We start from the raw sequence: 25,654 nt of genomic DNA on the forward strand, positions 1-25,654 counted from the left end.
TGGGGAACATAACACTTTCTCCTCAGACCTTCAGGAATGAAAGAATCAAAGCCTCAGGCAACTGCAACTCAGACTCACTGAGCACAACAGTCACTGCACATGCATGTCACAGCCTGTCAGAAAGCACATGCAGCATATCTGTCCAGTGATGCAGCAGCAGTGACCTCCAGGATAAGCATATGTTGTTATGTGTAAATCACAGGTGATTTACAACACATTCCTCTGAGCTTTAGGCATACCATAAATCCTTCAAGAAGCCAAAGCACCATAGTGCCCCCAGATGGTAAACATTTAACAATATAGTATATAGCTGTACAGTTAGGGCACTTGAAATGGTGTGCATGACAGCTACTCTTGATATACTGTAGTACAAAATTATATTGTGTGCTTAAAGTGAAAAAAAATATATATTATCAATTTATCCATGCCAATGCAGAGAACTGTTTGCTGTTTTGCCTCTTCTTTCTGCATAAAAGTAGCCAATTAAGGAGGTGGGGTTTGTATTTCACGATTTCTTAATGCCATTGTAGTATGGGTGGAAACATAGGAATTGAATGTGATCTTAATCCATGACTGAGGGATTAGTATCTGAGTATGCTAATTGCACACATTAAAACAGTCTCAACTATATTTAGTTCGGAAAGAGACCACGATATACTACTTAACATAAATCTTTACACACTTTACATACTGCTTTACTTAAATCTCAGTGTGTGACTTTGTATTTTTCTGTGTTACCTGAAACCATCTTTTAATTACATATATTTTAATACTGTGTTCAGTTTTAGTTTATGTGTGATTTTTTTTAACATTTTGAGTCAAGAAGACTCCTTATCCCTTTAACCCCTTAACTGTCACTCACATTTAAACTTAAATTTTTATAATTCATGAATTAAAACATTTTGGAACATGATTTTTATGTACCATTTTCATGGTAATGCAATGTCTGATTTTAAAATGGTTTTCAAAGGATTAATTTTGAGATTTTAAGTTTTCAGTTGATTTATAATTTCTGATGATTTCTAAAGTGTGATAGAGAAAAAGGCAATGAAGAAGACATTTTTTAAAAAAGGTCAAAACTGCTCTTATTATGATGTAGATTTTTGAGGTGCACTCTTGTCATAAATGAATCTATTACTTTTTCTACATAATTTTTAACAAAAAACAGTGGTAAAATATCCATTTAGGAGTCTTAGACCTTTACAACAATATAAAGTTTGTCATGATTAGATTAGGATTTAATTGTAATATAGTGAAGTAAACTTCACAGAGGGGAGACGGGTGACAGTTAAAAGCTTAAAGGATAGAAACATAAAAATATTTTAAAAATTGCACTTTCATTCCAAAGATTTGGAAATTAATAATTAATACATTTATTCAGCAAGGATGCATTAAATTGATCAAAAGCAACAACAAAGATTCTTACATTGTTACACAAAGATTCTTTTTTTAAAAAAATGTTGCTCCTTTAAACTTTTGATTTATCAAAAACTCTTGAAAAAATTAAAAGGAAAAAAGAACAAAATGTATCACACTTTACACAAAAACATTAAGCAGCACAACCATTTTCAGCAATGACAATAGTAAGAAATGTTTTTTAAGCACCAAATCAGCATATAAGAATAATTTCTGAAGGATCATGTAACACTGAAGAGTAATGGCTGCCGAAAACTCACCTTTGCCATCACAGGAATAATATTCCATAAAAAAAAATAAAAAAAACAGTTTCTTAAAATATCTCACGATATTAGTTTTCACTGTATTTTTTTTAACAAATAAATGCAGTCTCCTTAGTTATTATGGAGACTTCTTTTTGAAACAAAAAATCTTACCAACCCCAAACATTTAAACAATAGGGTAATTTATTGCTATTTTCCAATACACGAGTACCGCAATTATCTGATGTTATGTATTGCTTCGATTATAAATGTTATGGTTTTACCAAATATGAAAACAACACCTAAAAGACTAGGACATTTACTGACCTGGAAAAGAAGTTAAATGACATAAACATTTATTAACAAACAAAATAACTATTTTCAAGTATATTTTTATTTTTTCATTAAGTGAATTCAGATGCATTAATAATCCCTTATCCATTTTGATGATGCCACCTGTTTTATCCTCACTTGGCCATGAAGATGGATACACATGGATGGTAGTAAAGGCCAGATCAAATCAGAGTGGACCAGACAATTTCCTACAGTTCTCTCACTGAGAATGTAATTTGTGTATCAGGCGAGTCGTTTCATCACCTTTAATCATTTTGATCTCCATTGTCACCCTCAGATTCAGATGAGGTGGGCATATGCTTTGATTTAGCTTTCTTGGCATTCTTTTGTTGCCCTGATGGCTTTGGGCAGGGCTGCAGAGCCTGTGAGATATCTGTCCATGTCCAGCGATCCTCCTTCAATGCGTGCTCTTCCAGGGTGAACTGTCCCTGCTTGGTCCGAGTGAGTTCCTTGATGTGAGCACAGGACGACAGAGCTGCAGGTGTACAGGGGTGAAAATCAGATTATTATGTCAGGTAAACTAAATGTTAATGTTTAAGGGAAGTATTACAAGAAATAAATATCTCTAGAGTGTTACCTTTTGCAAGATCATCAACCAAGCTTCTGACATAAAACCCACCTCCACACTCAACATCTGTAAATGCCAAAAAGTAGATTTCAGTTTAATGAAGATGAACTAAAGCTGGTCAGCACGACATAATGATTTTATGGGAAAAAATGTTTTCTAACGTAGTGCACCCCAAAATGAAAATCTGTTGAGAATGTACTCACCCTCCTGCCATCCAAGATGTAGATAAGTTAGTTTTTTCATTGAAACAGATTTGGAGAAATGTAGCATAAGCATTACATTATTTGTTTACCAAAGAATCCTCTGCAGTGAATGGGTGCCATCAGAATAAGAGTTTAAACAGCTGATGGAAGCATCACAATAATCCAAAAATGATCGACACTTCAATCCAGACCCAACTCCAGTCCATCAATTAATGTCTTATGAAGTGAAAAGCGAAAACAAAACCTTTCTAAACAAATATGTCAGTGGACTCTGAGGTGGGAGGACAACAGGGATGGACGTTTTCACCAGAGGAAGCGTTTTTATGGATTATGAGCACATATTTTGATTAGAAAAATGGTTTGAAGCTAAAACACCTTAGCATGCAGCTTTGAACCTCACTAGATGTTAATTGATGGACTGTGGTCTCTCATTGTGACGGCACCCATTCACTCCAGATGATCAATTGCTGACCAAATGATGCAATGCTAAATTTCTCCAAATCTGTTCTGATGAAGAAACAAACTAATCTACATCTTGGATTACCTGAGGGTGAGTATATTTTCAAGGATTTTTTTTTTTTTTTGGGTGAATTGTTTCTTAAACTATCTACATACAGTATTAATGAAATTGTCCAAGAAAACACATTTACCATTCATTAATATTTATCATATAATGTCTTTCCAAATGTAGCATATAAATGACAAACCTATGGTGAAACATGGCGGGCTGAAGTCCTGTAAAGAGAGGCTGTACACTGTGACTGAACGTGCAGGTTTAGCCTCAACCTCTTGACCTTGCTTGAGAAGGACAGACATGCGCTGGCCATCCTTCTTCAGTGCTGAATATCTTTAAATGCAAACATCAGATTTTCTATGACGTCAAGAAACATAATTCATTTAGTCCTCTATGAACAGTGTATTGTGTGTCAAGCAAAACAAATTGACTTACAGAGGTGGAACCTGCATAATTTCACCCGTAAACTGCTTCAGCTGCTCCTCAAAAGCCTCTTTTGTGATGTGATCTGGGAAAAACAAGCACTAATCTTTATACACTGATTTCTGTGTAATATCTATTCCCTGCGCAGCCACAAAATCATGATTCTCACCATAACTCTTTTCTTCAACAACATTTCCTGTGACGTCAAGCGTATCAGTTGCTTTGCCTAACTCTCCAACAGCTCTGTATTTCTATGAAAAAAAACAACAACATAGAATCAAATGTTAGAGTAATAAAACATGTGGATGACATTTACATTATACATTTAGCAAACACTTTTATCCAAAGGGACAACAGATGACAAATGTAGAAAGACACACAAACGTGTTATGACCCAGAAAATACTTACCTTTGATCCTGCAAGCATCGTGGTGAGCATCTTTGTTCCTTCACCAATTCCAACCACTGCAAAACATTACGTTAAGTAATATTCTTACATATTTTATATTATATAAAAATAGCCCTTACCCTTTCACATTTTGTTTTAAATATGGTATTATATTCTACTTAAGGCAAGGCACTACAGGCAAAACCACAGTTTTTTTCATGCATTGTCATGGAAGCAAATCCTATATGTTTTCTTTAATTTTCTTTCATACTTGTTTGCATTTGTAAATTTCAATTACTTTAAATTTGTAAATTTTCTGGCTTTATCCAATTATCCAGTTACCATTTTTGTTCTAAAACTTTCTGTGCAAATTATTGTATGTGTATACTGAGTATATAATTAGATAATCAGAAAATGTGTAATAAATAAATTACTGCTTATAAGTACTTTGATTAATCAACAAGGGAAGTAGAGTTATGATGGTTAAAATTGTTACCCTATTCATCTGTGGTGTCTTGTCTTATTATGTCATTGCTGGAAAGACTTCACCAGTGCTCATGGTGTAAATTTTTGTCTGTATAATGTTTCACAATAGAAGAAGATACTTGATTACATTACCAAGTACACCAGAAGCATTGCTGTCCAGGGTGCCACCATGGCCAATTTTTAAAAGTTGCTTCTTCCTCTTGCGAGGATTGGGATTTGCAATCCCTGCCTCTGTGTAAGGATAAACTCGTTACACAATAAAACGTATTCTGATAATTACTTTAGGAGTGATTATTTCATTCCCCAATGCAAAGGACTGACATCTACTGCTAAGAATGAATCTCAAGATGCCCTTAAAAGAACAAAAATTAAAAACGTACCTACCTCTTAAAAGCGCCTTCTTCAGTGTGTTTAACACATCCGCGGAGGTGGGACCCTGTTTCTTATAAATGGCAAATATACCATTTAAAGACTGCAATTTGGATAGCGTACTGTTCTGTACAGCCATGCTTGTTGCTATCGGCGCGAGATGATGACGTCATTCCTGAAAACTGGCCTTTATCATAATTTAATTTGTTGCTTTCTTATATAAGCATACAAGTCCTTCGTATTTAACTAACTCGTATAAAAGCAAATATACCAACATAAAAAAAATATATTATAAAATAATACATTATTCATTTGAAGGGGTCGAAGATTGTGCCTTTAAAGTTCACAGTAAAATATTAAACCACATGATGGCGACATTTACCCACTTTTACTGAAGAAGTATAGCCAAAGGATAAACAAAAACAATATCTCGGATGTTTTTTATATTTTCACATATCAAAAGCCTATATAATAAGGATTATGAATCAGTATTATTATTAGCCTAGTTTTAGAATAAGTAGGCTATTATGCAATTAGACCAATATTGTGTAAGCCTACTAAAAGAGGGTTTGTTTATTTATTATTATAACAGTATTATTATAATTCTGTTTATTATTGCGTTTTTAGAATGGTACATTTTAAATGGTACATTAACCAAGTGCGATATTTTGTACACACTAGACAAATCACAGTGACTTTAATCTTCGAAAAGAAAGGGTCTGAAAAGATAATATAAAATATATATAAAAAAAAAAAAAAAAAAAACTTAAAAAGCAACATCCCAATTTGTAGTTACTATTAAAGCAGGAGTAGCTAGTCAAAATATAACTTCTTCAGATGTAACTGTAGGCACATACCGTAGCAGTCAGTCTATCGTGCAGGACACGCCCATTGTGTAAGCCTCCGGTTCCCGTTATTCTGTCACGCTTTGTAGTGATCACTGATGCCGATCCGCAGAGCTGTTCCGCTGCTCATGGACATACAGCTTGCACACTTTCTGCTTATCTGAGGTCGGGGAACTGTATTTTGGATTGAAAGGCACATTGGCGACCACCAACATTTTATTTCAGGAGGAAAATCCAGTGTTCATACTGCATCATGTCAACAAGAGGTAACCAGTTTTTTATGTAGTTTTAAAAATGCATTTTCTAATTTGCGAGGACAAATGTCTTATTAATACGTAGCCTACTCAAAAGAGGTCGGTCTATCTGACACGTGTTTTATTCTGCTGAGAATGAAGCTACCTTTAAACCTGAGACGCGATGAGACTGTGATGTCTCTACACCTGTCCTGAAACAGCTGTCAAAAATCTGACAACTACATGTGAGTTAAACTTGTAATGCTACATGCATTATCGTAGTAGCCTACTTAACTATAAAAATGTAGTAGCCTTTTACAAACACTATTCATTTGCTTTTTTTTCTGCTTCTGATGTGTAGGCTATTAAAATTGAATTTTGATTTGTTTGTTTAGATTATTGATGCATAGACAACAACAACAACAAAGAAGTAAAAAAACTTTGGGAGATAGTTTTTGTGAAAGGTTTCCTTTTGTCTGGGTAATTTTCTTTTTGACTTTGCATAATATCTTACAATTTCTTCAGGGATTCCTGACAAGGTCTGGTTCCAAACTTCCAATTAAAGAAGTGATATTTAGGCCTATATTCTTTACAGACTTTTTAAAAATGACCTGAAAGACAACTGAAGGGTTAAATAAAGCAATTACCTCCTTTTCTGAGTTCAAGAAAGGACACAGAGAAGAAACAAAGCCTGTTACTTGACTAGTGTATTATTTGCATTTTGTCCCCTCACTGTTGGATGCTCTTCTTTTCATATTAGCGTCACACAAGATGATGCTACAGTATGTATACGCCCACTGAATGTTTCTTCTTCTTCTTCTTGCTTCGATAGTTCGAATGGTTTCTGGACTTCAATTACAGCCTCACCGCAACCACTGCAGATGATTTGTGGTGCTGAGTCTATTTAAAGAATTGGGCTACTGCTTCCATGAGCCACATTCATAAGCCTCGACCATGCTATAATTACAGCATGTGTTCAAAAACTTGTGTGTCTAAGAAATTATTCTTGAAAAGTGTTGCAGTGTTAGTGATTTAGCTTCTGTGATTTCTAAGTCTGAGACTTCCTTTTCTATCTCGGCTAGAGAGGCTCGAGTGAATGAATGCCAGTATTACTGAGTTTATGTAGTTTTTTTTTTTAATAATTATATACAGTAGTTGTTCTCAAGAATGGTGCTTTTCTTCAAATGGTGCAATCTTTTTGAATTAAATCTAAATGCCAAAGACTGCAACTTAAACTGAAGTAGATGCAGAATAGTTCTGTATATATGTCTGGAGCGTTTTGGTTATAAAATTCCTGCATTAGACATTTTGGGTGGAAGTGTGTTTAACTTTGGTCTTGAGTTTGCTTTCAGACTGTTACATTTTTGTAAAGCCCTATTCACAGCGCTGTCTGCTTCCAAGTGCAAGTCCATGTTTTTCTTGCCATGTCCCTATGAACCCCAGTAGCCCAGAGTAATAGAGTTCAATTTAAACTTTGCACTTAAGATCAGCAAGCCGTTTCCCAGTTGTCCAGTCATTTCATTTTAGTTGTTGAGGTCACTGGAGTGCAGTTATAACACATCAAAATTTAAGTATGGATAAACAGAGAAAGCTGTCACAAAAGAGGTTTTCAAGGAGGCTATCTCATTAAATATAAGGTTTGTGATGAAAAAATGAATGAAATGGCATGCAAAAGCAAAAAAGCTATTTAATGGCAGGATTTATAGTACCAGCTTAGAATATAAGTGCAACCGATACTGAGATATGTTGTCACAAAAAGGTTAATGTGTGTTAAATAAACTACAGTATATCTTTTTTCTTGGGCAATAATAATGGAAATATTTAATTACTTTTTTTTTTTTTTTTTTTTTGTAGCCATGACTTAAAGGCATGTGATTTAAAAAAAAAAAAACCTGAGAAATATTTACTGAAGTAAAAAATTGTGACAATTAGCTCTGTTCTCCTCTGTTCAAAAGAATAAACAATTAAACACTAACTGGCAGATTTTCTTGATGTGATTCTCAATATCCTCCCAATTGTTCACTCATCTTTTCATGGTGCATTCCCTCTTTCTCTCTGTATCTCCATTTCTTGGACCCAAGATCATTGTCGGCCCCTGGGGAAGCCCAGTTAAAGCTGTCAGCTGAAATCAGTGTGAGAATCTGAAAAGTAAACCTTCTCTAACAACATCCAGCGAGTAGAAATCTCTCAAGACTTGCTTTTCTTTGGGCTTTAATCAAAGCAGTGATACCACTGTTTTCTTTCCCAACAGCCCTCACATATATTGTCCAGGAAAGATGACTATGTGACAGCCTTATCACTTTCACCTTCAGAAACTGCAGTTTTTGAGATGGAAAAACAAACTGACGATGGTTCAGTGGGTTTCTAAAAGGTATAGGTCAGCCAAAAATTCTAATTCTGTCATCATTTACTCACCCTCACTATTCCTTTAATGTGTTAAAACACAAGAAAATAATTCTAAATTACTAAATGATAACTTCTTGTGAGATATTTAAAGACTGATTAGACTGAGGATTGTAAACGAGGTGTGCTCTACTTATCACTGTCCCAATTCAGGTCATCCAAGCCCCTGTAAGGTATGTCTCTTATCATTGCTTTAAGTGGTTGTCAGACTCTGAGACTTGTCTCTGGATGAGGGTGACCAGGATGGAGGCCAGAGTGCTTGGAGCTTTGCTGCAATAGAACCTACTCTGTTTGACATGGCTTTGCTTCAGAGACACGGAAACACAATCACATTACTTCAGCAGAATGACACATCATAATTCCTGCTGTCCAGCTCAATGTTATGCTTTCTTTGTATCCTGCTTAGTCACTTGGGTTTAGTCAGAGTTGTGTTTGCTGGATAAATAGTTTGAATCATTCCTGCACATAGCTTCAACACAGTCAATTAAGCTAAATTACAGGATCCCGTAAAGAATTATCCTAGAATATACTGAATTTGTGGTGTAAGGTAATGGCACTGTTTTATGAAGCTCTGATGCAAAAGGTCTATTAAGATGTGGTTATGATTAAGTTATTTATATTTTTAAAACATATTGTAAACATTTACAATTTGTTATTGCAATAATTTCACATTAAATCCTTAAATTAATGTAGAAACATTATAAAGACAGTATATTTGTAATATTTGTATAACCTAATAGCATTTTTTTATGACTGAAGGCCAGTATCACTGATACCAATACTACTGATGTGTGTAGGAAATTGTAATGTTGTTTTGCAACGATTTGAATCGTGAAAAGTGCTATACAAATAGACTTGAATTGAATTGGTTCTGTAAGAAGTCTTAATCTTATGCTTTGAACTGTGCAAGATGCTGACCTTTAGCCGTCGGCTTTGCTTCTTTGTGTGGATTTGGTGGTGATCTGCACTACAGACCGGCCACCGTTAGGATGACCAGGGGAAGTGGAGCATGCTTGCTGATTGCTGGGGTTTCAGCCTCATGAACACCACAGGGCTTTAGTTGTTGTTCCAGGCTTAATTAAGCTTGATCCCACCAGGAAGCTCCCCCTCTGCCTCTCTCTGTTCCCAAGCCGCCCTCAGCCAGCCGAGCCCAGACCCACTACATTCCTATAACTAGGATGTCACCTCTCTTTGGATGAGCTGGTCAAGTGGAGAGGGGGAAGGGATGATGGAGGAACCAGTGGGAAAACTTGAACTTACAGTACTAGGTTATGTCACCAACTCAAACTCTTTGAACCTTTGTATGACTCGTACGTTTTACTCTTTCTTTCTATTGTGCCATTCTTCTTCTGAGGGTTGGTGAGGTGCATATTGTTTAGGAGTTTCATGGAGATCCTGTATGAAGTCACATCAGTGGATCGGCTCCCCCTGAAACAATGGCAGGAGCTGGGCAGGAGCCAGAGGAATGAGAGTCAGAAACATTTCCATGTGTTCTGTTCAGTAGGTTTTGTTTTAGACATGTTTTACACCGCCCTGTGCTTATAAGATAACCTCAGTTTGAATTAGTCCAGACCTCATTTAAAAGTGGAGACTGACATCTCAATGTACTCTACCCAAAAAGCGCTAGTAGTTTTATAAATAATTCTATGAGGAAAGGCAGCACAAAATATTTAATGGAAATTTAAGAGGTCATACAGGGTAACTGTTACATATTTCCCATTCCATTTCATTCTGTTTCAGATACACACATATGATACATATATCATGTAGCCTACAGTGGGTCCAACCACTGAGACGCACAAAATGCTCAGTGAAAAAAACATACTTTAATATATATCACATTTGATACAAAAAATATGCATTACAAAACAAATTGTTATGCAAAACTAGCATTATTTGAGAATGATCCAGTGAGCATAATTTAAATGAAAAAAAATATTTTGACTTTTGGCCTCCTCTGTGTAGGTACAGTGTACATGCTCTCTCTCTCCCTCTCTCTCTCCCTCTCTCTCTCTCTCTCTCTCTCTCTCTCTCTCTCTCTCTCTCTCTCTCACACACACACACACACACACACGCATACATATATATATATATATATATATATACACATATACCTTGCAGGTGTGTAAGCACCAGATGGAGGCCATCATTCTGATTCCAGCTGACCACACACTCCTGAGCTCTGTATTCCCTGTGGGCTGCTGATTCTGTGCTTCTGCACTAAAAAAAAAAATCACCATCCTGACGAATGCTTTATCTGTACTGAGCTCCAGAGCCACTCGAGAGTCTAAAGAGTAAATGCTTAGCTTCAATTGGGAATTAATCTTACCGTGCATTCGGCAAAATGTTTTAGGCCACGTTTTTCTGATGCCTGGTTCATGTCAAAGCCAGTTTGCTTTTCTTAGTTTATCTCACTTTATGGACAGAAGACCAGTTACAGACCAGAGGGGGAAAGGGCTGCTGATATTATTGGCTACCAGCCGACTTTTGTCCCAATTATTTCCTGTGTTATTGTAGAAGATGTGGCTAAAAGTAAACCTAGAGATCCCTTTCAAAACAAAGGATCATTATGCTCTACACTGTAGTAAAAGAAAATCTTAATCACAAAATCCAGAGTGCATTTGATACCTTGTCTTCTTGATTCTTATATTGACCTTGTGAAAATATAAAAGAAACCAACTTTATATATTTTTTTTTTTTTTTTGTTTTTTTTTTTGTGTGTTTTTTTTTGTGTGTGTGTGTGTGTGTGTGTGTGTGTGTGTGTGTGTGTGTGTGTGTGTGTGTGTGTGTCAGATTTGCTTGCATTGTGGTGTCCCCAGAAAGACAGTAAAACCTGAAATAACCTATAATCCAATAGTCTCAAATGGCTAAAGAAACATGCAAAATAATAAATGAAAATCTCAAATGTTTTGTTATGTTTCAGGGTTAGGTTTAAGAATATGTTTCAGTAACAGAAGGTGTTATTAGCTCAGTATTAAAGCAAAAGAATTCAAGATAAATTCAAAGTGAGTCTGTGATTCTGCCCCTTTAGCCACAGTTTAAATTGCACAATCATCCAATTTATTGCATTTTCAGACCATCTGTTTTTACATACTTTATTACATCAGAAAGCTGCTCAATCTCCTTTCCCTTCTTTTTCTTATAGGGGAGTTTTTTGCTCTTTTGCAAAATTCCATCCCCTTTGGTTACTGTTGCAAACTGAGACAAGCTTTAAATATTACCTAGAGATTTGCGTGTGGGTTTTATTCTGTAAAATAAAGTCATAAATAGTTTGTATATTCTTCTTACATGGGTTTGAGTGAATTTTGACATTGCAAAGCATTTTATCTGTGGGTTTTCTTTCTTTTTAATAAGAAATGGTTAAATTACACAGTAAAATATTTAAAAACCAGAGTCTGCAAACCAACCAAGAAATAACTGATAATTCAAGCCATATTTTCAATAGAAAACTGTCTATGAGACAATTGTGACAGTTTATTGCGGTGTGGAACTATGACATTTATGCTTTCTTTCAAAATGATTGATTTGGCTTAGAGAGGCCGCCTTACTCTGACTTAATGTTGTTTCAGTACAGCACAGTAATAATCCTGTAGTCCTGATTGATCCACTTATGAATATTGATGCATGGACGTCCACTTAGCATAAACTGAAGACAGAATCCAGTTAGAATGGACAGATCTTGCAGTCCTATGAGCCTTATTGTGAGAGCAATATTTGCAGTTTTCCTTGCAAAGTGGGCTTGTGGGTTCTCTACAAGGTCACCGCAGTATAAGGGGCTTGACTGCTGCATCCAAAAAGACCCCTTGCAGTAAGAGCAGAAGCAATCGCATTAATTACTTCTTAGCAGGACACAGTTGCATTAATAATAGCTCTCCAGACCATGGCTTGGGAGCAGCAGATGTAGGATCAGACATTACTGAAACAGTAGCATCCGTTTTGTTCCCCAGGCCAGTGGCCTATGTGTTTCTAACACTGTGCTGGGCTCTCATGTTTACCCAGCATTCTGTCAACCCACGGGATATAGAAACTGACCTTTTGATACCACAACTGATGCTAGTGGAATCTCTCAAAGCCAAAATTTAGTTATATGGAGCTTTTGTCAAGGCATTTTAGCTCGCTTGCAGTGTCTGAATGTGTTATTTTAAAGCCCCCTTCCAGCTCAGAGAAATCAGGCTTGCCTGAATGATACACACTGACATTGCACTGTCCGGGCTTTTTTTCAAGGGGTCATTTTCAAATGCTAATAATGTTTATTTATTTATTTTTTAATCATATTTGAGTTTTCTATTTTCACTCTTTTTGATCTTTCATCCTTATGACTTTTTTTTTAATAGGATGAAACCATAAACCCTTTGCTATTTAAACTAACCTGGGAAATTAATGTGATAAAAAAGTACAAAACAATATTTTTTTATTATGTTTTTTCAATTGTATTTAATTTTACTAAAGAAAAGAGAGAATATATAGATTAATGCACGCTTGCTTAATAAAAGCCAAAGATTGAAAATTTTCCAAAGATTTAAATGCAGTGTATTGCAGTTTCCACAAAAATAAATAAATAAATAAATAAAAATGTAAAAAACTGTTTTCAACACTGATAATAAAAAGTAATGTTTCTTGAGCACCAATTCAGCATATTAGATTGATTTCTAAAGGATCATGTTACACTGAATAACAGTATATGCTTACATTAGTGAAAGGGGAGCATGATGAGGAATGAATAGTGCTGTGCATGCGACAAGGCCATCGCCAATGGCTACCTGACATCATTTTAGAGCTGCTGCTAACATGCAATCTCTTTGTGTGATTAGACCCTGAGAGAGCTTTCTCTTCCCTGTCACACTCTTCTTACAGTATATCCAGTCACTGCACATGATGTTTTGTGGACACTTATTTTATAAACACTGCTTTTTGCAGCGACGTACTAAATGGTGCATCAGCAAATAGATTTTGAGTTACGAACCCACTCAAAGCTTTTAATGCTTCAATGTTAAGACGCATTTCAGATGCAATTAGATGCTTTTATACAGTGTCCTCCTCCTAACCGGGCATGAAGCAATAAAGTGGCAGGCAATAAAAGCTTCATAAATGTTGTCCTATCCAGCTGCAAATATGGAGAACGATTTAAGTGCCAATTAAGAATAAAATGAAGAAATCATTTATTAATGTATTAATTCAAAAATAAAAAGTAAATGAATATATTCACTTTTCAAAGTGACAAATAAATAGACATTATTAAATACAATAGTATTTTTAAATGGCATTTTTTTTAACTCGGTTGACATTTGGCAAAAGGTTTAAGAAAAGCAGTTTGCAAACAAATTAAGAAAAGTAATTGGCCAATGTTTTAAAATGCTTATTTAGTATTAATCTTTTGGTAAATTTTAAATATTAATTAAATAAATGAGTTTAAACATGTCACATGAAAAGTGATTTATCAGTTTACAGTTTTATTTTTTAATTAATAATGTAACAATTGGACCGACCCTCTATGAGTGACAGGCTATTCCACCAATCACTTAATTCTATTCCTGTTTTGTGCTGGGAGCCCCGCCTACAGTGAAATCTCACTATTAATCCTCCTCCATATACTGTAACATTTATCATCAAATATCTTCAGACTGGCTGTGTTGTAGAGCATGTGCAGTGCTTGTTGCTTGTGGTATCACACCTGGTCAAGACACAGTGTTAGATTTGTTTATGTCTTGCCTGCTTGCACCTTGTTCTCTCCAGAGACTTTGGTGCTATTTGCTCTGGTGCTGTAATGGGACTCTCTTAAGGGCTGAGAGGGCTCTTAAGGTTTGATTCTGAGGTTGGCTGAAGGTTTGAAGGTCGTCCAAACAAATAAACACCCCCATGATGTTTCCGAGCAACCTCTGATACCGTAGGCTGTTTGCACAGAAGACCATAATCGCCAGAAATATAACTCGAACCAGCCTCACATAAAATACGGAGGGGAAAAATAAAAAATAAAAAACTCTGGAAAGGATTACTGCATTGTGAAAGAATTTCCCAACATTTCCTCTTCAAGTGAGCACTAACGGAGCAGTTGTTGAAGACTAAAAGCAGGAGGTTTTGTTGTTACAGTATTCTCTCAAGTGTAACCATTTAGCACAAAGTTGATAAGACTCTCTCTTTCTTCCTCTTTCTCATAGTCTCTCTCTGTGGGTGTTCGTGAGAGTGTGTGTTTTTATATTTTAAACCCTGGAACAGATGTTGCACATGCCTACTTTGCTGTGTTGCAGGGCAATTCATGATGAGCCAGTTTAATCAGCCAATGGGAACATACCGCTTCACCTTTTTTGCTCCTGGAGAGCATGCATCTGTTTGCAAGCCTGTGTGTGAGAAATAAAGCAGGGATGTGGTCATTTAATCCTCGCAGTGTGAAGAAACTTCCCGTTCCATGTTGTAAATGTCAAAAGCACCTTGTTCTAGTTTTCTCAACAAAGATTAATAGGTCTGTGTGGTAGCTAACGCAACTCTTTTGGAGCGAAATTCCTTCATAGATGTTGAATTAGTGTCACAGAAATAAAACAGATGCTGTATTCAAAGCATTTTGAGTTTTCGACTTCATTTGTAATATTTGAAGCACAGAGATACCACAGAGATATTTGAATATTTTTCTAATTTGGATCACATAAATAAGGAGGTGTCAAATTATGAGAAGATAATTAAGCTGTTAACTATTATTGTCATCTAAATGTTAAGTTTATGACACTTCCAACAATGTGTTAACATGTGTTTGCCATTTTTATGGTGTGCATGCTTATACTTCATACTGTGAAGTGGATCTTGAGCTGGTAATTGCCATGGTGTGCAGTGGACTGTGTTTGATTGGATTAGATTTGCTGTATTTTTGGCCCTGGGTTATACTCTTTCACTTTTCAGAAGAGCAGCTAGGGGGAGCAACGCTTAACAGAATTACACTTACTATTAGTTTATATACATTTTCAATACTGACCTGGGTCTTCAGCCATTTTTACACTTGTACCCCTCTGTGGATATAGAAATAGAGCATCCCCTGTTTAATATTGTACAAAAAACCCTACAATGTCTTGCATATAGTATAAGGTAAGATTCCCACCTTATTGTTTCTCTAGATCATATATGGCACAGCATTTCATCTCAACATATTTAATGAACGGCTATGTTCTGCTTAATTTTGTAATTTTATCTGAATATCAATATTTTAGTCAGTCAAAACATTTTTGACATAATTTGTATTCATTTAGTGTGTTTGTATTTATTTAGTTTTTTTTGTAAATTGTGTCTTTTTATCAATTTTTTATTTTTTTGTTTAATTTTTTTTGTTTTTGTTAAGTACAAAACATTGTTTTTTTTTTTTTGTTATGTAGTTAATTATAGGGTGATGGTGGTGTATGCTGTAGGTTTTTCATTATTAATTATTAATTATTTGGTAGTTGATTTTACAAATAATAATAATAATAATAAAAATACAAGCAACACATTTATTTAAACATGAAAAAGTATTTATTTATAATTTTTTTTGTAAAATGTACACCAATAATTATTTTTCTTATTCTTTGATTGTTCAAATTATATTAATAAAATGATATAATAAAATTATATTTCAGATTAATCTCTTTTTCTGGAATTCTGCTTCGTCAGTTGTCGGTTATTCAAAACACAAATTTAAATAGAATAGCTAACTAGGAATTTAATATTAATTATTCTTTACATTCTTACCACAGGTAGGGATCTATCTTACCTTAGTACTATTTAAATGTTTTTTTTTTTTTTTTTTTTTTTTAACTAAATTAGTAAATGTTTCTATATATTACCCTTAGTAAAACATTGGCTAATGCAACCTAAATCTAAAAATGTTACCATTTAAAAATACTTATTTTTCTTAAGGGTGGCATCTTCCCCTATATTCCCCTAACATATTAATGAATTTCCATACTTTGTGATGTTTACATTGCACGGCCATCAAAATATAGTCATATATGGTGATACACTTGTGCATCTAATGATTTTGATGACTGTACTTTAGCCTCAAAATGGAGAGAGACTGAAATCTTGATGCATTGTGAATGGTTGTTATATAATATCAGCGTTCCTCGTCATGATGATCCTTACATTGCCTGCATTCATCTATGAAGTGATTCACTCTTGCCATGAGAAATTCTATATGCCACATGGAGAAATGTTATGCAATAAGACGTGGGCCCGGATGGCGATGAAAGGGAGTATTGTTTGATGTTTTGGAGGAAGGTTATTAAACCATGCATGGTTGGTTTAATAACCTTCCTCCAAAGGGAGCCGGAGTGGATCCAGTACTACTGTATGTCCCATCATTAGCTTTGCCAGTCCATGGATAACACATGCATATCCTTTCCTCAGCAACTCAATTGGTCAAGTGTAAAAATGTCAAGATGGATGGAAGGCCCGGTAGCATTATTAAAGAGATTCAGCTCCCAAGTGTATGGACAAGGCCCTGAGCGCTTCTCTGTGCATATTAGCTGCTTGATTGTGTTGACCTTGTCTGAATCAGAACATATGTGTAATAAACCATAAGGTGGACAAAGATGTGCATTTTACATCACACAAGAGTGACTGAACATGATAGGCCTATATGTGTGTAGCAGTGGCTTCATATACCATCAGAGAATCCAGAATACTTTTATCTACTTTTCCTACCTGACTGTTATCAGTATGCTTGATGACTACCTTGCTTCTTGTCTTACCTACCTCATGTTGCAGTTTCTCAGGGTAATTTGACTATGTTGGACAGTAGATGGTGCTTGTGTGTAATTTTAATTTGTTTGTGTTTGGATGTTGCTTTTTTTTCTTGGGTGTATTTGTTATCGTTATCTTTCACTGTGAGTCAGTTTTTATTATTATTTTTTTTTTGTATGCCTTTTTTCCCTCGATCTACCTGCATGCTCTCTACTGTCCCCTGGGGCTTCAAAATGGAACAAAGTTGAAATAAATAGTTAGAAATGTCATGAAACATTGTCAATAAATTATATATTAGAGAACAATTAGCAATATTATTTAATATTAATTATCTTACATATATATATATATATATATAATATATATATATATATATATATATATATATATATATATATATAATTATCTTACATATATATATATATATATATAATGTTTATATATAATTGTATATGCATTTTATGCTGTAATAATGTTTATGAATGTTATTAATGAAAGTTCCAAGGTGTTACAGAAATATATATGTGTATATATATTTACATTGGGGTCACCAGCATGACTGACTTGGTAAAGGTTAGAAACTTGTGCTGTAGATTGAAAGAATTAAGGAAATAAAGATTTAATTCAGCAGGTTAAATCTAGAAAACTTTTCTCTTTTAATATTATTTTTTTCACCTCTTGCCCACATTTGTCTCATCGCTGTGTATTGGTTTAACCTTCATGTTGGGGACTGTGAAGGGTGTGGCAGAGGTAATGGATACTCTGTGGTGTTGTTTAGCACAGCCAGAGACTGAATGACAACACTGTGATATGTCAGCAGGACCTAATCTGCCTCTCTGCTTTGTCATGTGAGGCATTTCAAGCATTTGAGCTCTTGTAACACGAAGGGATTCATATACTCAAATGATGGAAATTTAATTTAGCTGGTTTAAATGGTGCACTGCTAATATTTTGGGTTCTACTTTCTTAAATATGGCTTCACAATAGATTTCAGCTAAGTGCTTTAAATTGTTCTGTCTATGTGCTTTTAGCCATCACTCAAATCATGACAGTATCTTTATCCTAAAATAGACCATGTACACTGTAGAGTCGTGTAGTATTAAAAAATGTGTGTGTGTGTGTGTGTGTGTGTGTGTGTGTGTGTGTGTGTGTGTGTGTGTGTGTGTGTGTGTGTGTGTGTGTGTGTGTGTGTGTGTGTGTGGAAGGGTCTAGACATTTCTACATCTGCCCCAGAACTTTCTGTGAGATAATCATTGCTCATTGCTGCTAGTCTCGAAGAAATTATACACTGCAATTTTAGAGTGCCCCAACACACACTTTACAGATCATTTCTGTGCTCATGCGTATATGTAAGTGTGCTCTAGCACATCTGAAAATGCCTTTTGTCCCACAGTAGGTAGACTATAGTCATCTCCCTGAGGCTAAAGTGGTGATTATGCATACACGACTCCCCATAAGCCCCTCTGGATGGAGACATAGGTGGTCTGGGCACATTGTTGTTCTCTGTCTTTAACAGTCATTATATATTATACTGTCTCCTTGCTCACATAACCTCCACCTGGATCATATAAGGCACTGGTGAGCCGTATGCATCTGTAATGTCATAGTCATTATCTTAATGCACAAAGACACACACAGGTGAGGAGATGAAATCCCTAAGTGAAAAATGAGCTGTCACAGAAATGGGAATGAAGGAACGTATCAAATAAGGACCAAATACATTGCAACACTCAGGATGTCTGGTTGTGTTTCCTCTGTGTCTTCAATTAGCAGTCAGAGTAAAGTTACTTTTCATCCAGATTGATGATTTATGTAACTGCTGTGAAATCATCCTAGTGTGAGAATCATATACTGTATCTAGTTCAGTCATGAAACACTAGATGGCACAGGCTGATAGGTCCTTTATATGCAATCTGCTATCAGTCACATCGATTATACATTGCATGAGCTAACTGGCCTCTGCTGGATCTGTAGCCAATGAGATTACTTGCTCATCATTCAAATATTCTGGTTCAGTGTTCACTGTAAGCTGGTCCTGAAATTTTTAAAACCTGAACTACTTTTTTGTGACAAAAATAATAAATAAATAAGTATTTTTGAAAAGTGACTCATTAATGGGAAAAAAAGAGGTGGGATAGAAAATTATATGAATGCAAGTTTCTCCAAGAATGCATAACTTTTGTCAGGGAATACATTTTTTGTGGAACACAATAATTTAAAAGCGAATGCAAAAGTTTTTAAATAGATTTTTTTCCTCCCATCTCATATTTCATCACCATGTCTCTTTAGGAGCTCTGTAAAAGTCATTAGGGTCCAGTGTTGTTTTGGACCCCATTACTTTCATTGTATGAATAAAAACAGTTCTTCCAAAACCTTCTTTTGTGTTAAGAAAGTTTGGAACAACTTGAGGGTGAGTAAATGATGACATAATATTAATTTGGGAATGAACTGTCTCTCCGTGTGGTGTCAGCTTTCTTTTTCTGTTAATGTTTATTCTGTTGAAACAGGAAGTTTGAGTGGAACACATCAAAAAAGTTTACCCCCCCCCCCCCCTTTTTTAAATACTGTTTTGTATGCATGTTTTAAATATTCTGAATGTTCCCCATTAGTTTTCACAGCATGTAAGACAAAATCTGAGTGAAAGAATGCATAACCTATTTGGATGCAGCAATAGTGCACTGTTAAACTTTTAGTGCTTCTATGATCAGTTTTGTGTCTATGAAATAAACATATTCATGTGCTTGATAAAACAGTAGCTGTTCGTGTGAATATGAATGACTCTTAATATGACTGACATATGGCAGTGCGTTGCTGTTTTATTGATGTGTTGATGTTAATGTGTGTGTATAAATGGTACTTTTAATATATTTAATAATGTACGCTCTAGTAAAACATGCTTATCATTAAAAGCATTTTATTGAAAAAAGTTTGTATAGTGTAATATGAGCCATCAATATTTTTGCCCTGCATCTCTTGAAGACAGATAGTGAATATATATATGTGTATATCTGCTTAAATTGAATTTTGTGAACCATTAGGGGTGTAGTGTACTAACATATAAATGACCTTATAGCAAACAAATACTAAAACACACATATTTGGGGTCAGACTCCCCAAACACCCCTGCAATTCTCGTCCTGTTCTTATATCTTTAAAATATCAACTTTTATATTTCATAGAAGAAAAATTATGACAGAATTGTCATTTTTAATTGAACCATCCCTTTAAAGTGTGTTTCTTTGATGTGTTGTGTGTCTGAGAGAGAGATAGCAGTCATAAAATAAGTGTATCGAACAAACAAGTATCACACACTTTCTGCTGATGTGATCATTTGAATAAATGACCATTGTAAAGACCCCAATGAAAATTGACATTTTTATATACGTAACAGCTATCCTATCTCTGACAGTGACTGTGGAGATACCCTTTTATGTCTTTGCAAAGTAATTGTTGTACACATAAACGTGTATGTGAGTGATATTAGGTATGCATGGGACACCGAAGCATGGTTTACGATTCTAAAAGTACCACAGACAAGGTCCCCTAGAGCAGATTTGATGATGTGCCAGTTTAAATGCGGATGCTTGTTCAGCGTGGTTTTACAAACACGGATAGAAGCACTTTCGGTTAGAGAGGATCTTTATTTTAATCAGAAATGTCAATTTAATCAAGCCGATGCATTATTGTATATGTTGAATTGTCTAGTATGTCCATTATAAGGATGTTGATGCCTTGTGTTGTATTACAAGAAAGACTCAGTGAAAGCCAGTCACATAAATTGATTTAAACTGCAATATACGGCTGCAATACCATTCAATGTAAAACTTTATAATCTTCTAGAAGATGCATCAAATCACAGAACATTAGGCCGGGATGAATCTGTTTTTGATATTGCAACTTTCATCCACATTGTATCAGATCATAAAGTCATGACTTCCATGACTGTCCCATGCAGGTGCTCTTTTTCCATTCCACTGAAGATAATCACTAAAAATACATCGGACCGTAATCTGCTTAAGTAAACCAGGAACTCTCAGCAGGGGCTCAGCGCTGCTTCACCAACAACACAAATAAACCCCTGCGATCTGGACGTTTAATCTAGTACCTGGGGTTGAGCTGTAACACGACTCGATTTTTATGTTTGTCTTGTATGGTATCTCCTCTAGTGGTTAGAGGGTCTCGCCATGCCCAACTTACCCAATCTTAACAGCTTTGGCAAACTGTGCGGTTCCAGCCGCAGCGATGACTCTGTGGTGCTGGACCGGGTGAAGCGCAAGAACTCAGTACGGAGAATGTCCATTATCGAAGATGGGAATGTGGCTGAGGTGCTCTACCTCATTCCCAAACAGTCCATGATGGAGCAGCTGCCTTTCCTGAACCCTAATGAATATGTCATCCTGGAGAAAATGGCACCTCCTGACATGGGACCCGGTAAGGGAGGATAGAGAGTAGGAGAGATGCTAGACTCATGCCAGACACTTTAATGAGAAAAATTGTTAAAGCTAAAATAAAATAAAAAATAATAATAATTTAAGTAGTAATAATTTTTATAATAGTATTTTTAAGAGAGCAACACTACAATAAATAATTGTATTTATGTTTTTACTTGTTAACCCCTCTGTTTCTTAGGCATAAACTACAATACTTTGTAATATTTTACTTTATTTTCTGATTTCATTGAATTATTTTGTAATTAGTACAAATACATTTTAGTATGTACATCATTTTATTTTTAGTAAAATTATTTGTTTTAAAAATGTTTAGATATTTAGAAAAAAAAAATGAATATCTTTAAATGTTTTCACCCCAGTGCCATTAGTTAAAATATTTGTGTAATTTCTAAAATGAGCCAAAAATATTTTTATTGAAGAGATATTTAAGATTTTAGAAGAGCAGCAGTTACGAGTCATAGTGACCAAGTGATATTTGCAGAGGGGCAGAACTATTTCGGATAGCACCGAGCCAAAACTTTTACTTATTACAAAATAATTGAGGAGTTAAACAGAGATGCTGGTATTTGTGTTTATAAGGCAGCGGGATGTGAGGCTAATCTAAAGTCTGAGCTGGATCATAGCACTATCCCGCTGGCAGGATTATGGCTGAAATGGTGGACACATTCCTGACAAATCTTCCCATTAGTCTGCAGAGGTCTGTTTTTTTACAATCACTCATCCTTATACCCTCTAAAATAACATACACTGGTATTGTAAATGTTTCATAATGTACTGTAGTTTTCAGCGGATTTGTCATTGCATCCCAGAGTAACATACTGACATGTTTATTTATACAGTCTTAGGACATAACTTGTGTCTTAGTACACACATTTCTATTTGTGTGTAATTTAATCCGTAATACTTTTATTAAATCTACACTCTGCTTTTGTTTTTGCAACAGTTATTTTCTAGAACGTATATAAATCCATTCTCATTGTAAGCTTGCATAATTCAGTGATTTCCAGATGCAGATGACATGTGTGGTCTTACTGGATGTTATTCTGCTTTATGTATGGAAATATCTGCTGTAGATTTTGTATATTTTGAGAACTGATGAAATGAGAGATTGGAAAGATGTTCCTCATCTACATAGATGTGCATGGATGCGTAAACCTGACTGTTAATGTTTGACATTTGTGCTCAGGGAAACAGTGCATACTGTAATTATGGCTCCACTCAACCAATCAATCATTTATAGCCAAGGCAAGATCCCCGCTGTGTAACCCTTCAGGAAGTGGAAATCACAGATACCCTGAAGCCAAAGGTGTCATAGTGTTATTCCTCTGTTTCACATGTGCTGCTTTTCCATAGCAGTACTGAGCTGCAGACACTGTATGGGTGTGGAATGGGTTTTTTGGGTTTGTGTTTTTTGGACAAAATGGGTGGGAAAAATCACTTGAGAAGAAAATGAGGTTAGTTATTCTGAAACAAGCATTAAAGCATTCATAAAGTAGTCATAGTAACATTTTGTGTTGCTGGACATATAAATGGAGAGTAATGACAGTCTAGCTGTGTTTTTGCTGCTTTGGCTCAGTTCCTTCTCTTTGCTCTTGCTTGTTGACAAAATATTCAGCTGTTTTCTTCTTTCTAATGATATAATAGACTTCAAGTTCCTCGGTTTATCCAACACCTGCTGTCTGTGGCCTTCTCATGCTGGCACCCTGTGTGTCTCTCTCTCACACACATCCTTTCTTCTTTAATATTCAGTTAATCTCCTTTAACCATATCAACCCATGTACTGTTTCTTAGGCTATGGACACTTTTGGCCCTGTTGGCTGGTTTGTCTTTAACAGTGTCCACATTATTGCATGTTTATCTGAACCATAATTTTCCTAACCAACAAATGTAATTTCCAACACATCTCAATTTATGTATTGTGTGGGAATTACATTTTATATAATGGAGTATAAAGGCTGAGCTGTGCACAAGCTAATTTCATAGCTAGCATTGTATCTCCTGAATACATAAAATTAAATAATATTTTCAATATTTTTTGTTGCATAATTTGGCTAAATTAAGGCTTTTTTAAATGACACTTTTATTCACAAGTGATGTTAATCTTTGTAATTGTACAGTACACATCATATTTCAGCTGATCTTTACTGTTGTCTCCTCGAAACAAGTACACTAACTTTTGAAACTTTATTAGAGGCAAAATTGTTGGTTGTGATGGAAATCATGGCTGAGGGACAGCCACACTTTACATAGTTTATTTCACAGCATTTCTCTTTATACAGTTTTTGATCAAATAAATGCAGCATTGGCGAGCATATAAGACCTTCAAAAACATAAAAAAAAAAATCTTACTGACCCCAAACTTTAGAACAGTATGTCTCAGTCATACAAAATACAGAGCTGAAAAAGTGTATACACGTACCACCTCTTTTCTGCAAGTACCAAGACTTCTGGGTAATTAGTCAGAGCAGCCCCATTCTCTCAGTACAAGCTACCCCTAGTGAAGCCACTGCACTGTTGTGAATATTAATAACGCCTCTCAATAAACTCCCCAATTCAATTGTCGGCCTAGTAATCCTATAATCTACGGCCATGATGCACGGATAGTCCGGAGAGAGACTAGCTGATCCCTCAAAGGCCAGCAATAGCATACCACGGTTTTCCTGTTTTACCTTATACATACAGTATACGTGGGTCAATGAAAGCGAGTTATATTCCAGCTAATTCATCTGCAACAAACAGGTTTGAGTTGTAAAAGCAGCAGTCAGCACTTCACTGAAATAAACACAGCTAATCAGAGCATGTGATGAACAATGGGAAGGGAGACAATATGTATGTGTGAGACAGAGAGAATAGGAAAGAATAGAAATGTGCATTATATTAAACTGAGTCACATGCGCCCGTCCCCTCCATCTCTGTTTGAAGAATTTAAGGTGGTGTCTCGAACTGGGAGGGATTACGGCTGTGGAATCTGCATTTGTCACACACGGCAGCTGCAACCTGGTTATTTCAGAAGAGCCAGGGCAGAGTCCACAAGCACACACACACGGTATGCGTGTGTATGAGGAGAGGGGGGGCTGCTCGAGAAACGAAGACCAAGCCAGCAGTTGCTGAGCGGCTGCTTAGTTTGAGAGTGCAAGCTCTTTCAATCCGTTCCTCTGCTGTCATCTTGCCGTTGCCTTGCTCTCTCTCTCTTTCGCTCTCTCGCTCTCTCTTCCGTCGTCTCCTCACGTTTGGATTCAGTGGGGGAATAAAGCAGGAGAACCCAAGGAAGAAGCAGGCAGGAGGAAGCAGCTCTCTCCCTCTGATCCTCCTCATCAGAGCCCCAGCAGACACTGAGGAGCCAATGGTCATGGTGAAGGAGAAAGGTAGCATGGCATTGCACAGCACTGGGTGGGGACCAGGAGAGAGAGCTCATGCAGAGGGAGAAAACCAGGCCAGCATGTGGGAGATTTGCGTGCGTGTTGGATGTAGGGAAGACAGTTTGCTGCTATAGATGGATTGCGGTGTATGAAAATGAATGACATACTGCGGAAGGGAATATATTGGTACTAGTGATTAACTGATATATAGGACAGGGCGATTAATTGGTAGTCATTAAGCTATTCTGAGATTGTTGATAACTCTGCTTAATAGATTTCTCAACAGAAAGTCATATTTCACTAATGTTAGTTTGGAAATCTACCGACACTTTTGTCAATGGATAGTTTGCATTTTTGTTTATTTTTTAATAACTTGTAAATCAAGTGAAACTCAGTGGATAGCGTGCATTTCTGCTGTCATTTGTAATTATTTTTAAGCATATATTTTGTGTAAAATAAATGTAAAATAGTGCATGTTTTAAATAATTTTTAGGATATTTTGTAATAGTAAAATGACTGTAATCGTGCACTTTTTTATAATGTAAAACACTTTAAAATATATTTTACAAATAATTTTGAGTATATACAGTATTGTGTATTTTAAGTGTAAAACAATAAATTGTGTGCATTTTCTATTTCTAGTAGGCTATATATTGTGTAAAATTGTCGTAATATGTTGTTCGCTACCATTAAGTTTATT

General features: G+C 35.6%; 2 protein-coding genes across 42 annotated transcripts in view; one reads left to right on the top strand and one right to left on the bottom strand.

The window, feature by feature from the left end:
* Positions 1–1,349: 1,349 nt before the first annotated feature.
* On the bottom strand, positions 1,350–5,139 carry trub1 (TruB pseudouridine (psi) synthase family member 1). 2 transcript variants are annotated; one of them, XM_019113326.2, is made up of 8 exons: positions 4,979–5,139; positions 4,727–4,825; positions 4,130–4,185; positions 3,890–3,971; positions 3,733–3,805; positions 3,491–3,630; positions 2,590–2,646; positions 1,350–2,487 (listed from the first exon to the last, which is right to left on the bottom strand). In XM_019113326.2, the coding sequence occupies exons 1-8, from the start codon at positions 5,100–5,102 to the stop codon at positions 2,258–2,260; spliced, it is 861 nt and encodes a 286-aa protein (XP_018968871.2). In that variant the 5' UTR covers positions 5,103–5,139; the 3' UTR covers positions 1,350–2,257. The 2 variants fall into 2 exon arrangements, with proteins under 2 accessions (XP_018968871.2, XP_042591640.1); XM_042735706.1 differs by lacking the exon at positions 4,727–4,825 and having other exon boundaries at positions 4,979–5,134.
* Positions 5,140–5,864: 725 nt separating this feature from the next.
* Positions 5,865–25,654, top strand: part of ablim1b (actin binding LIM protein 1b) — a 63,915-nt gene continuing 44,125 nt past the window's right edge. For 14 of the 40 annotated variants that reach the window (XM_042735666.1, XM_042735667.1, XM_042735678.1 and 11 more), the window contains exon 1: positions 24,581–24,960. In XM_042735666.1, the coding sequence (XP_042591600.1) occupies positions 24,654–24,960 (307 nt within the window). In that variant the 5' untranslated portion in view covers positions 24,581–24,653. Of the gene's footprint in view, positions 6,075–21,311; positions 21,576–24,579; positions 24,961–25,654 lie in introns of those variants that run through there. The other 26 variants (XM_042735683.1, XM_042735672.1, XM_042735690.1 and 23 more) reach the window with 7 other exon arrangements.

The sequence above is a fragment of the Cyprinus carpio genome, chromosome B12 (assembly GCF_018340385.1).
Source record: "Cyprinus carpio isolate SPL01 chromosome B12, ASM1834038v1, whole genome shotgun sequence".
NCBI classification, from domain to species: Eukaryota; Metazoa; Chordata; class Actinopteri; order Cypriniformes; family Cyprinidae; genus Cyprinus; species Cyprinus carpio.

Coding starts and splice junctions, on each gene's coding strand:
- trub1 (XM_019113326.2), bottom strand. CDS start 5,102: ATGGCTGTACAGAACAGTACGCTATCCAAATTGCAGTCTTTAAATGGT. Junction 3,806..3,889: donor TGTTGAAGAAAAGAGTTATG/GTGAGAATCATG, acceptor TGTTTTTCCCAG/ATCACATCACAAAAGAGGCT. Junction 2,647..3,490: donor CCCGCCATGTTTCACCATAG/GTTTGTCATTTA, acceptor TGGCATTTACAG/ATGTTGAGTGTGGAGGTGGG.